We start from the raw sequence: 13391 nt of genomic DNA, 5'->3' as shown, positions 1-13391 counted from the left end.
CTGTAGCAAGAAGTTGCTACAGTTTAAAAGAGAACTGAAGCACTTTAGAGCGCCATGAGTAGAATAAACCATAGAAATGTAGCAAGCAGCCGCCACACTTTAAATTGCAAGAATACTTTTTTAGAAGTGATGCACTTTAGCACACTGTGTATGGCAAAAACTGTAGCAGCTGCTTGTTACTTGAAGTAGTGTATTGCGAATGCTATACGGGGGAGATGTTTTGTCTGCCAAATGTAACAATGTTGCATGATTCAACATTAAATTTAAGCACATTTTCAATACACCTGGAATTTTTGTGATAGAGGGAAATTTGACAATGACTCCCATTTTCCAATCATCTGTTTCATTTTTGTTTTAAACATCAATTTAGAGATGAATTCTGCTGTAGTACTTAGCATGTTTTGAGAGCTGTTAAATTTTCTTGTATTCATTTTATTCAGTGTCTTTACATTAAATACCGTAAAATTGCTGAAATTATTCACAGGGCTATTGGATGATGCATTGTATGAGACGTTTTTATTAAAGTTTTAAGTAAAGCAAAAAAATGTCTTGACTAACAAATCACTATATACTTAATGTTACAGTACAGAAGCATGCACATCAAATGCAGAAATTATACCAAGCAGTAAAACTAGATCGACTTCTGAAGAAAACGGTCAAGAGATGGTTTAAACAGCAATCTAGTGCCAAGGCTTAGACCAAGGTAAAAGCAGTGTCTGCTGCACTAAATTAAATTTCACCGATAGAACATCAGCCTAATAATATTGATTCATTGAGGGTGCTTCTTAACGTCAGCAACAATTCCAAAAACAAAACTAGGAGATCACCGATCTCCTGTTGTTTTACAATGAGATGAATGCCCTGGAAACAATTACTGTGGGTCCTTATTTAAAAGACAAACTGAAATGCAGAAGGAATCATTGAGGAAACAGTTATAGAAAATGCTCATATGAGCAAGTTATATTAAAACAGTGGCCATGTTGCAAATCTCAGAACTCAGACTTTTCAGAGAGGATGCTTGAAGACCTAGAGGGGTAAAAATGTTACACAATTCTCAAAAAGTGATACATGGTCCTTCTGCATTGAAATTTCTGCCTTCTGCAAATAGAGCATGCACATCATAGTCTCATTACAAAATCTTATGCCCTTATAGAAAAAAAACAGACTCACCATTGTCAAATTTATTTCCTAATAGCCAAAGAAAAAATGTATTAAAAGCAGCACAATCAGTAGATCTTAATTATAATTGTTACTAGGTAAGTTTAAATGGTAATTCCAAGCTGGTAAGTGAACTAAAGAAGCTGAAATATTGGACTTTAAGATATATTTCTATTAAATCAGCATTGGGTATTCCTACATATTGCTGAACATGCTTTGAGAAGGCCAGAAGTATTTGTTGACCCAGATACCATACTGGATGGAATTGAGGATTTTGGACTGATAGCAACCAACCAAGACACACATTTGCTCCCTCTTCATTAAGCATCATGCAGGACCTCCTGTGCTAAAGTTCCCACCACTGAAGATTTAGAATGGTGAATGTAGACAATCAGGCAATGCAATGGGAATGAAGCAGTCTAAGACGAGGGACTGATGAGCACAGGCAATGCTTGGACACTAACAAAATGATATTTCATTATTCATTAATTAAAGTAGTTATTCATTTATAGGTTTTTATTGATTTTCTTTATTGGGCTATAACAGTAACTATTATTTTAATAGAGTAACTGTTTTGGGAACTGTGGGTTGGAATTCTGATACAAGACAGCGAGTGATAACCCTGTTGGTGTACTCACTGGTGTCATGAGAGGAATAGAAAGTCAGTGTAGAATCTTCAGGACATGGAAACATTCCTGCCACAGGGATAGGCCAAGTTCAGGGTGAGGGTTGTCCTTCAGTGGTACAAAAAAAAATGATAGGCCAAGGAAGCAAGGAAAAGAGCCATACAGACAATAAACTGGACTGTTAAAGATAAGAAAGAGATTACACATTTCTACTATTATGAAAAGGAAACAGAATTTCCAGAAAGAGGATATGTAGTAAGAGAAAAAAAGAAATTAGAAGAGAGAAAAATACTTGTACAAGAAAAACTGTTAAAAGCTACAGATAATATTTTGACATCCTTAATGCACCAGGTCAAAACATAACATCACCTAGATGAAGAAACCTTATGTCACCTCAAAAAGGAAGTGACAGAGGAAGTGAGATTAGCTAAGGAATAAAACACTAAGGTTATTGAAAAGTACAAAAAATAAACATGGACATGGGAGAGAATAAGAGATATGATATGGTGTGATATTTATGAAGAGAAAAAAGCCAAACTAATCAATACAAAAATAGCAGTGCCATAAATACTTGAAGAGAAACATGCAAATAAATAAATGTCATGATAAAAAAAGAACAGAAAAGTTAAATGTAATTGAAAAAAACAAGGCATTTGGCAATGTGTAAATTAAAATAATGAAAAGTGAAGTGATAAACCATCTGAAAAGTGAAGAATTTAGTGTGAAATTCCAATCTAGGCAATATCTCAACAGGATTGATCAATGACTCCCAAGATAGAGGAGCAGCAGATGGAGTAGAGTGCATCTGAAGAAGCAATGCCACTGGGAAATGTTCAGGAACCTTTGTTAGAAGACTCCCATGAAATTCCAGTTAGAGTAGCACAGCAAGAGAAAGAACAGGAAGCAGTGAAAACTCTGAAACAGGCAATATTGCAACGTGATGGGCCAAATAGGCTTCAGCTGGTGGAGCAGCAGATTGAGCAGGAGGCATCTAAAGAAGATATGCCACAGGGCAATATTCTGGAATCATCTGTAAAAGACTAGATTGAAAGTCCAATTAGAACTGCACATCAAGGAAAAGAACAGACAACAGTTTAAGTTGAACTTACCATAAGAGTAGATGCTCGAATGATTACTGCTGCAGTAGCCTTAGCTATATAGATTATATCCTGCCAAAAATATAATGGCCTGCCAACTTCCAAACTTTCAGGGTACCTTTCATGTGCCCAAGCTGTCAAGCAGCTTGAGCTGAGCTGACTAAAAGACAATTTGGGTGTGAAGCCCTTCATAGCTTTACTGCCACTGAAGAGTTTGCTCCTCTGAAGCTTTTGATGATTGGCGGTCAGCTTGTGCTTTTATTGCTATACAGATAAGTTCCCTTTGGGGAAAAAAACTTTCATTTTCTTAAATTTTGTTAAATTTTATTACCTTCCTATTCAGCAAATTTATTTTAAAGCTAGTGATGTTTTTTTATTTTATGGACTGTCTTGAGACTGTAACGGCTTCTTAAAAGAAGTACTTGTTTCTTTCTGTCAGTTTAAAAGCAGTATAAACTACCAGAAAACATATTGTCTGTACAGAAATTGTGTTTGTTTTTACATTGTGGCACTGCCATAGTGTTTTAAATTGCTTTTTACTCTGTTTTTTTTCTGTCAAAAAAGTAATTTTTATGGACTGGTAGTTCTATCGGCATTTGCTGCTTGTCTTTCCTAAGAAAGAGATACCATTTTCAGCATGACCATGGAATAGACTATCAGTCCCATGGTCAATCCTTCTTTCAGCCACAAAAATAAAAAGTTAAGCAAACAGCCTTTGCCACCACAGCAGGCTAGTAATTTGCCTCAGCCAAAAGTAGGTGATTCTGCTGTGGACATTTGTTGTACCCCGGGCCACTCATCTTTTAACCTGGATCTCTCTGGTGTAGCATCTACAGTTACTATGGACTGGGGGTTAGCACCATCCTCTGTGGCTGTTGGAGTTCCCCAATTAGTTGCACTAATTATTATCCCAAGTTAAAGGGGGATATTCTAGGGTAATTCTTTGTCACTGTTGCTGTTTTGCCTTTTCTTAACCCATTAAGCTGTCTACATAATTGACTAGGCTATGGTTAGAACTTAACATATAGAAGCCAGCCTTGTTCAAAGACATCTTATCTAGTTTTTGTGAGTGATTTAAAATTATATAGTTCATCAGATGCGGAGCTGAAAGCACAATTACAAATGATGAAAACTTTTTCAGCTGATATAAGAATGGCATCTGGTCTTGATAAATGTACAAAAGCAACATTTATATCTGGAAATCTGCAGCATCAAATACAAAGAAAATGGTAGCCTGGGAGAGGAATGTGCTATTAAGGAACTTGAAGAAGAGAGAATATAAAAATATTTGAGAAGAGATGAACGGTAAGCAATGAAACACAAAAAAATGAGAACAAAGGTTAGAAAGGAATACTTCAGAAGACTAAAGCTAATACTGAAAACTGCCTTGCTAACTAGGAATAAAGTCTAACTATAAATCAGTTTGTTCTACCAGGCAAAAGACAACGGTAGAGGGATCCGAAAGGTGACATGATGAGGTTTAACTGTCAATTTTTTTTTGCCCTAAGGAAAGCAGTACATACTGAAAATACATGATTTTGATTTAGAGCTGGAACAAGGGAATGAGAAGTGACAGAACTAGGAAACATTACTGCCAAATGAAAAGAAAAGAATACAACTTGATCAAGAAAAAATACTCTACAAGAAGTGGAACAAATTTCCACATCTTGTGATGGGGGCAAAAATAATGGTTTACATTAAAATGGCATGAAATAATGGAATGGAGGGGGAGCAGTTTCAGGAAGCTAACTGAAATGATCGGGCATTTTTAATAGATTTTAGGTCTCATACTTACTGGATGTGTTAGTTTATGCAGTTAATACTTTACAAAGACAGGCAAGGCATCATCCATATAAATAACTGTGACACCAAAAATGTATGCGTGTATGAAGGTACACAGGAACTACTTCAAGGGACCACCCACACAAAAGAGTATCATGAGACTGTTTATTAAAGTTCACTGCCACCAATGAATGGTGGTCACTATGCAGTATTCTTTGCTGTACTTATGTATACATATTATTCATAACATTATAACCTATATTTTCTATGACAAAATGCCCCGTTAGCCTTCCAACTCCTAAGTTTTGTAGTAAATTCCAGCACATATAAAAGAACTTACTGTGAAGTCATGTCTTCATTGATGATGACTGCTGATGCAAGAAGCAGACTGTTGATTGCTAAAACTCCATAGGGCTTATCATTTGGCTCAATGGTGACCAGAACAGCACTAGGTTGCAAAATAAGTGCATCACCTTGCAAGGTATTCTCAAGTAACACAATCTGAAAGGATTCTGCTATTTCAGGGGCTGGGTCATCTACAATCTGAAATCTCAGAATAGATTCATAGACCTTAGGTAGGAAAACAATTGTCCTGTTGGCCTGTAGGTCAAGGAAGTCTGAATTCAGCTGTGCACTAGCTGTGGAATTGCTTGTCAGTATCTGATAAGAGACAGAGATGACAGAGTCATCAGATCCAATTATAGAGCCATCATCAGCTTTGCTCCGAGTCACAAGCATTCTTATCTCCCCTACTGTTTCTGGCACCAAGTAAAAGGCCTGGGTGAAACGTAGTGGACTGTCATTTTTGTTGATTTGGATTTGAACTGTGCTCTTTGAGCTGTTAATCTCTGCTCCGCCTTCCACATTTGTTAACTGGACAGTAAATATCTCATCATTTTCAGGTATCTGTTAACAAAAAAAATGGAAAAGAAATATCAAAGGTTAAAAAAGTTTCTTCAGGCAATATTTGTTGTGCTTGCAGTCAATACATAAAAGCTAAATTAGATTATTTTAACACTTTACTTAATTAAATTTACGTTTGATTAAGTGAGCTTTCCTCACACCTACTGCTTTTGTTTCAGAATTTGTAATCTATATTAAAGAAGTTGCTCTTCCTTGTCACTGGCAGAATAAATGTACCTTAGGCATCTGACTGTTTTCACTCAAGTGGCGCACCCAACTTGCTATTCAAGACCATATTTGAATGACTGTGTGACCTTGGATTCACCTTGCTGGTTGTTTTAAACATACAGTAAGTTATGTGATTGTTTTCAATTATTTGTATTGTTCAGTAAAGCAGAATTTATAAACTAATATTGCTCTTCTAGCAGGGCATAGCTCAGCACCAAGGTACTTGCTGTTTTAAAATAATCAGTTTGTTAAGTGGTGGTACGTACCTCACTGCTGCAATATCTTCTGCTATGTGTCAAACTAACGACAAGATATATTAGCTAATAAACCAAACCACACTCTCAAAAATGGCATAATGTCCTATACAACAGAAATCAGGCAAATGAGGCTTATGAAAAAAAGACAACAAACAAGGCCCTTGGATCTGCTCCACTGTCCACTAATAAATTATATTTAATCTTAAATCAGATGGCCATCAAGGGTATGTTCTCTTGCATCAAACTATTGGTACTAAACAGATTAAAGTATATAAAAAAAGAAACAAAACATATAAATTGCTAAATAGTTCATGAAGCACAGCTTGGGTATGACAGCATACAGAAAACTGTTGACCAGGGTTTAGGCCTGCATCATCAATGTCAAAGAGCAGGTTTCATTCTGAACAGTCCACTGAGCAGAGTCTTTAGCCTAACTCCCCAGACCCCTTTCTCACCACACTCTCTCTCTCTCTGCGGGTTTCAGTGCTTTCCAGTGCTCACTTGTCCACGATAACTGTACTTTGAATAAACTCTTAAATACACAGACAGACACACACAAACTCATTAACAACTTTCAAAGAAGGATGAAAATTCTCCAACATCACTGTTTCACCATTGGTAATAAGTCAAATAAATATAAACACAAATAAGAGTGTGCAGCAGAGCAGCTATGTCCATTAGAGGTGGAAGCCAGCAACTTCCCACCATTTAGCAATAAATGTCCTCTTGTGAGTTAATAAATAGGTAAATATGTTACCATTCACAAGCTTGTTAAAAGCGAATAAATAAAAACACTTCTGTTAAGAACAAATGAGTTAAGCAGTACAATTAACAGTTAAATATAGAAAGAGATATGAACCTACGCAGGAAAGCAAAACAAAAAAAAAAACATAATTTTAAATAAATACATTACAAGAAAAATACATCTGTCTACCTAAACAATATTCTAGCTATTCTTAGCTTATCTTAAGATAACCTGAATGAATTTCCAGATATCGCGGGCAAAGACAAAGTTTAGAGGACACCTCATATATCTATACATCACAAAAAAAATTGCCTAGTTCTCCCATTCTGACTCTTTTTCTTGTCTGGTTGTTGTACACGCAGCTATGGGCTTATATTTTTCCATACTATTAAGCAATGTTTGACTTCCTGCTCTCGGCTGGCTGTCTCTTTAACAGATGTTTATAATTGCTCTTTTATAGCCTTTAACTTCCTGGTTTAGGAGTAGTCAAGATCTTGAAATCAAAGGGCAAAACAATTAGAGCTTTTTATTCCCATACCTGCTATACATTTCATATATATGAATAATTGTTCTATTACCCAGAAGAATGCAGTTACAATCTTCATATGCAAACTTTATATACTTTTTTTATACACATAAAAAGGTCACAAATTCAAATGTCATTTCATGACACTGAAGAAAACACATAGACTGCATATCAAAATCACATATTTTAGTTTACCTAAACAGGCTACGCAAGGCCTAAGTGCAGCTCACATATCTGTTAAAGTCTGGCTCAGAAATCAGTGGCAGATTATTTTTCTAAGCTATCACAGCTTTATAGGAATTAGTAATACTAGAGAATGTCTTTTTAAGCAAGGGTACCACCGTTATCTTTTTCCAGTATTCACATACAATTTTCACATTTAATGTTATATGGACCAACAAGGGACCCAACAAAAATCCAACAAGGTATTTTAGAATTTTAGGTGGGAAATCAATGGGACGCTTTGTGTTATCCTCTTTTTAAATCCAACTTGCTTCTCTAACCATTGTTTTTCAGATCACCTTACCCCTCAGTCCATTACTTAAAACTTAAGTGCAAACTTCTCATCCTAAGTAGTTACCTTGCATGCCTTTTTTTGTTGAAAAAATAGATCCAGAGAACTTGTGCTTGCTCCCCTGTCCAGTTGACATACATATCATTCCTCCTCAACTCACACGGTACAGCTTCCGGCTTCCTCTTTTTGCTCTTTTACTAACAAGCTATTAGATATGTAAAAACATCCTTTTCTGTGATTAACGCATTCTTTCCAGTGGAGCTCTGGAGGTCTGGACTCTAAGACTTATGACAAAATGGAATTATATTATGGCTCCATGCCGTAGAAGGATGGATGCCTGCCTACAGCACTGCCTTCCCAGGTTTGATGAGCAGCTCAAGTGCTGGAGGAGCTAGGTAAAAGGGTTGGAAGGAGTGGTTTTGCGAGCTCGACTACTTTAGTGAGCGAGGTATTTCTTCTTGTGATAATACTCATACCAGCTAATGGGGACAGTAGCGTAATTATAAAGCAGATTTTCATGTGCTTTTTATCATTGAAAGGGTGGTGCTAACTGATGTTACATATAGTGATGCATGTGATGTCAGTAGCTTTTATCAGTCAGCACTAAAAAATCCCCTGGCATGTAGAACAGCTTATGTGATGCTACCTACTATTCTATTCTACTCCACCTTTCCTTTCCAGCCCAACGCTGATGCGGTCCCAGTCCTACAGGATGGTACTTGGAACACTACACATAAAATGGAGCAGGCAAGAAGCTGATCAACTGGATGGCATGCAAAAGGGAGAAAAAGAACACAAAAACAAATCAGGTTACATCCTCACAGTTCAAACAAGTGTTCATATTTCTAGGACCATAGTTCTTACTACAGAAGTACAAATGGCAAACTGTTCAGTGCAAACTAATTCAATAACATGTATACTAAGTGTACACCATTCTGAGTGAAGAGACAACACAGACATAACTCACACTTTCTTCCTCCTAATTTTAGTGTTCCTACTGATATTCTTGCAGTTTAAATACTGACAGGAATTCATAAAGGTTACCACAAAGTGTAGACTACATGTACACTTAGTGTAATCTTTTTGAGTGACTAGAAAGCACAAAAACTGTGCAATGCTGCTCTTGAATATATATCATGTACACTTATTGTGGGCTTTATTGAATCTGGCTATGAGAAATATGTTTAATATCTCTTTAAATCTACAAGGCAGAGGTCAAGTATCAATGCAGCTGTAAAGTCCATCATGAAACCTTAAACATTAATTTCCTACAATATGTTGCATGTAGTGTGTTTTTCCATTATTAATATAAACAAGACCAGGTAATACTAGATCTTACATAGAGGCTTCACTAGGATGATCCTAGACAAATATCTGGAGATGCTACTTGGGATTATGATGATCAGATTCTACTAAGGACTTCCAGTCCCCTTTATAATATCATTTTATAATATTGCAAGGTAAAACTTCAAAAAAGTCATCATTTCATGACTTTCATGATTTTGAAAGCACATTATACAGATAAGTAGCATCTCAGTTGTGGAAGTAAAGTAAACTAGTGAGGATGACAGGTCTTTATAAGTACACAGATACATAGGTTAAAACACCAAGCAGTTCAAATAAGACACTTTATTATTTGGCAGTTTCCGATGGTGCAAATGTGTAGCAGTGGTATTGGCTTTAAGTGGAATGTTATCTATAGGGTAAGCAGTAGTGATGCTAATTTTACCTGAGGAAATTATACTGTATTTCTTGGTGTTGATGGTAATCCCATGACTAATAAACCAATAATTTCTTTGGTCCAGCCCTTGCGGTAGAATTTGAGTACAGAATGAGATTTAATAACTGCCATCACATTTACAATCATTATAAGACTTGGTTAGCTATAATCCCTTAATCTCATCTTTTATGTCTGAGAAATATATACCAAAGTGGAGGGGGGCAAGGACGGAGCCCTATGGCGATACCATTTAAGACATTTTTCGATTCAGAGCAAATACCTAAAACCTTAAAAAAATGAGTTCTGTTAGACATCCAATTACCTATCCAGTGAACTATTTATAGGTTAATGCTGATTTTGGATAGTTTGTCAATAATCCTAGCACGGGTGACAAGATCAGCCTAAGCAGTCTGGACCATATGCTTCTTATTTAAACCCTCAGTAACCCTTTCAAAGAACTCAAGCAGGTTGAGCAGGTATGATCTGACTACTACAAAGGCAAATTGGTATGTATCCAGAGATATAAGGTTACTAGCATCAGTGTTTATTAGTTCATTTATAATACATTCCACAGTCATACTAATAATACAAGTGAGGCTAATATGCTTTCAATTCCCAGAGTAATTAGAAGGAGTACCTTTATATAAGGACACCACAGCTGCCATTATCCACACCGTGGGGATAAACCCATTGGAGAACCTCAGGTTGAAGAGTTTGTGGACAGATTTCACTAGATGAGACTTTACAATTTTCAACACATATCCAGGGATTTTGCCAGAACCCATAGATATAGTATTTTTAAGTATGAAAAGTGCCAAAGTAGCTTAGTCCAAAATAATTTCTGGGGGTTATAAGGGGAAATGGAGGTAATAGAGTGGAAGATGGGTAGTGTGAAGTGGGAAGAAAATTTGCCCCCATGAATATTAGCAAATTTCTTGGAATCTGAGAATGAGGTATCATTGGATGTAAGTTAAATACAGAAATGTTGGTTACTTCTAGCCTTCTAATGTAGCTAAAGATGGCCTTATGGTTGTCTCTTGAATTAGTTGTAACCCTAACTTCATGGTTGGCCTTACATATCCTAGTGATAAGATTGAGATACTTACTTACAATTTTCAAATACATTTTATAGTTATGAAGTGGATATGTTTTCATAGTGGCCAGTACATTTTTTCTTTTTATTAAAGAGTTTCTTGTTTTGGTAGGACCGTCATGTGAGTTTAATTTTAACCTTGTCATTATGCTTACTCTGGATTGGTATACGTGCCTCAATGCATATATTCAAGAGTGAGTAAAATTCAGGGGAGTGGACAGCAGTCTCAGTTACAAGGTTTGCAGGGCATTTACAACATTTGTGGTTATCAGTAAATCAATTGGTAGTAAATAATTGGTTATGGAGAAATTCCTGAATGTAGAGGAGTTATTAGGGGCAATAAAACAGGTTTTGATAGAGAAGATCACAGTGAGATGGTCAGATTCGGCTAGGGACAGGATGACAAGTGAATGGGTTTAATTGGGAGAAATGTTTGTTAGGACAAGATAAAGAACATTAATACTTCTGGTAGGTAGGGGGACAGTTTGACCAAGAGTATTGGCATTTACAAAGTAATGGAATCATGGACATATTTCTTGTTGGAAGTACATGGTTGCTAGTTTATGTGCAGATAGTTAAAGTCACCCATAAAAAGGATATTAGGTCTGATCACAAAACTTCTAACTGGTTAAGGTATTTTGCATGCGCTGAAGAGGTCATATATTGTGATCTATAATGGGTTACTGTCTCCATGGTGCCTTTTTTAGGCACTGTCAAACTGATAAACCTACCAACATAATGAAACAAGCAAAGGAAATATGAAGGTGGTAATGATGAATGCTAGGAGCCAAAACAAGAAACTCCACTCCCTATAAGCCCTTCTCAACCTGGAGGATATAGACATCTATGTAGTGACTGGCACATGGTTTAAAATGGTGGAGAAAACTTTAATGCCTTCCACATGTTTAGACCAGCTACTTCACTGTAGGGGTAAAAAAGGTGTACATGCATTGATCTTCATCCAGATGAGACGCACATGAAGCCTGATAAAGCATCATGATGCACTAAAGTTTCTTCACATCCAAATAATCCTCAGAAAGTTCCGATACCATGTATTAGATAGCTATAGAACAACCGCAGTGATCCAAGAAAGCAACAACACCTGTCTACAGGAACTGGAATCTCTCAGTACTGAACCCAATATCATTTTCCTAGATGATCTAAACTTAACAACAATAGACTGGGAAACCCCCACCCCCACCACTAGTGTATAAGCAAAGAGATTCCTGGACTTTCTCAGTACAAATGCCATGGAACAATCAGTCAGCATCCCCACTAGGGGAATAACATCTTGAATCTTATTCTGGGCATCTTGTACCCTCCCTTTTGTATCTTCTTCACTTATTAGGTCTGCCATAAAGCCATCTCATTTGAAATCAGATTGAAACTAGAGACCCCTTCTACCTTATGTAACTTTAGAAATTTCTTTATGACAAACTACCTACTCATTTGTGATTCATTGGTAAGCTTCAAATTTCCACCAAACCCAGTTAACTACACTGCATATGTGGAAATGTACACTGCCATGCTATACCAGCATGTAAACAGCTGTGTAGCTGTAGCTGTACCCTGTAAGAACAAGATCAGGACAAACCCCAGAAACAACCCCACATGGCGGAACCATAATATCAATAAGATTTGTAATAAAAGGAAGAGAATTTTGACTAAAAGTTAGAAAAGTAATCCCCAGAATGATAGCATCCTTGTCTTTGAAATAAACAAACAACTCAGAAGTTTAATAAAATCCACAAAACAATGTTTAAGATTAAAATAGCCATCCAAGGCAATGACAATCACACAACTTTTTTTAGTTATGCTAGTAATCTCAAAAGTACAATGCAGCAATGCTCTGAGCTGATTTGTGAATTATGCTATGTATACTGAGGTTGAAGATACAGTGAACCAGCTAGCCGTTAAATTCAGTCCAAACTTTACCCCTCTCTTCCCTCCATCAATCTATCTATCCCACAAGATATACTTGAAATTGACTCGTCTCCAGCTATCACTCAAGACCAAGTCTTAAAAGACTGCACTAATGAGTCCTGACAACATCCCTGGATATATTTTAAATAGCATGATGTATGATCCCCATAATAACACTGTTCAACCTTAGCCTCCATACAGGTTTTATACCAAATGAATAAGGAATAGCTAAAGTCATGCCCCTGTATAACAGAGGACTTTCTCCAGATCTCTAGGAAACATAGGGGAACCTACAAACATTGGACCCATCTCAGTTTGGATTTGTCAAGAGGATGTTATGCTTAATCAGCTTGGTGGACATTTTTGAAAAGATCACCAAAGCAGTGGATGAACGTAAAGTGATGCACACCACATACCTCGATCTGGTCAAAGCTTTTGACACAATCCACCACTCGGGCATAGCAGAAAAGTTAAACAAACTGGGAATAAACCTCTATATCATCCTTGGTATTGCCAAATGGTTCACAGATAGGGCATAAGAGATCAAAATGGGGAAGCTACCTCCACAAGGAGACCAGCTACCAGTGGAGTCCCACATGGTTCAGTGCTCATACCTCTCTTGTTTGACATCGACTTCTCTGAAGTAAAAGCCAGCAAGCTAGGAGCAGTCATTGAATCCCCAAATAACGTAGCCTTCCTGTAAGAAGGTTTGTCCCAAACAAAAAAACTAGTACAAGAAACATGGACTGAAACTAAATGCCAAAAAATGCATTATCATATCCATTGATAAGTCATCTAGCACATTGTGCAAAATTAAAT

General features: G+C 36.7%; 1 protein-coding gene across 1 annotated transcript in view; it reads right to left on the bottom strand.

Moving 5' to 3' along the window:
• The window catches only part of ADGRV1 (adhesion G protein-coupled receptor V1), a 3979741-nt gene that overhangs the window by 3816791 nt on the left and 149559 nt on the right, over positions 1-13391 (bottom strand). The window contains exon 6 of the mRNA XM_044064182.1: positions 5004-5569. Within this exon, the coding sequence (XP_043920117.1) occupies positions 5004-5569 (566 nt within the window). The remainder of the gene's footprint in view (positions 1-5003; positions 5570-13391) is intronic.

This window comes from Protopterus annectens, chromosome 2.part2, assembly GCF_019279795.1.
Source record: "Protopterus annectens isolate FY-2018-M chromosome 2.part2, PAN1.0, whole genome shotgun sequence".
NCBI lineage: Eukaryota > Metazoa > Chordata > Ceratodontiformes > Protopteridae > Protopterus > Protopterus annectens.
The sequence above is the reverse complement of the archived record's forward strand: the minus strand, read 5'-3'. Positions and strand labels throughout refer to the sequence as shown.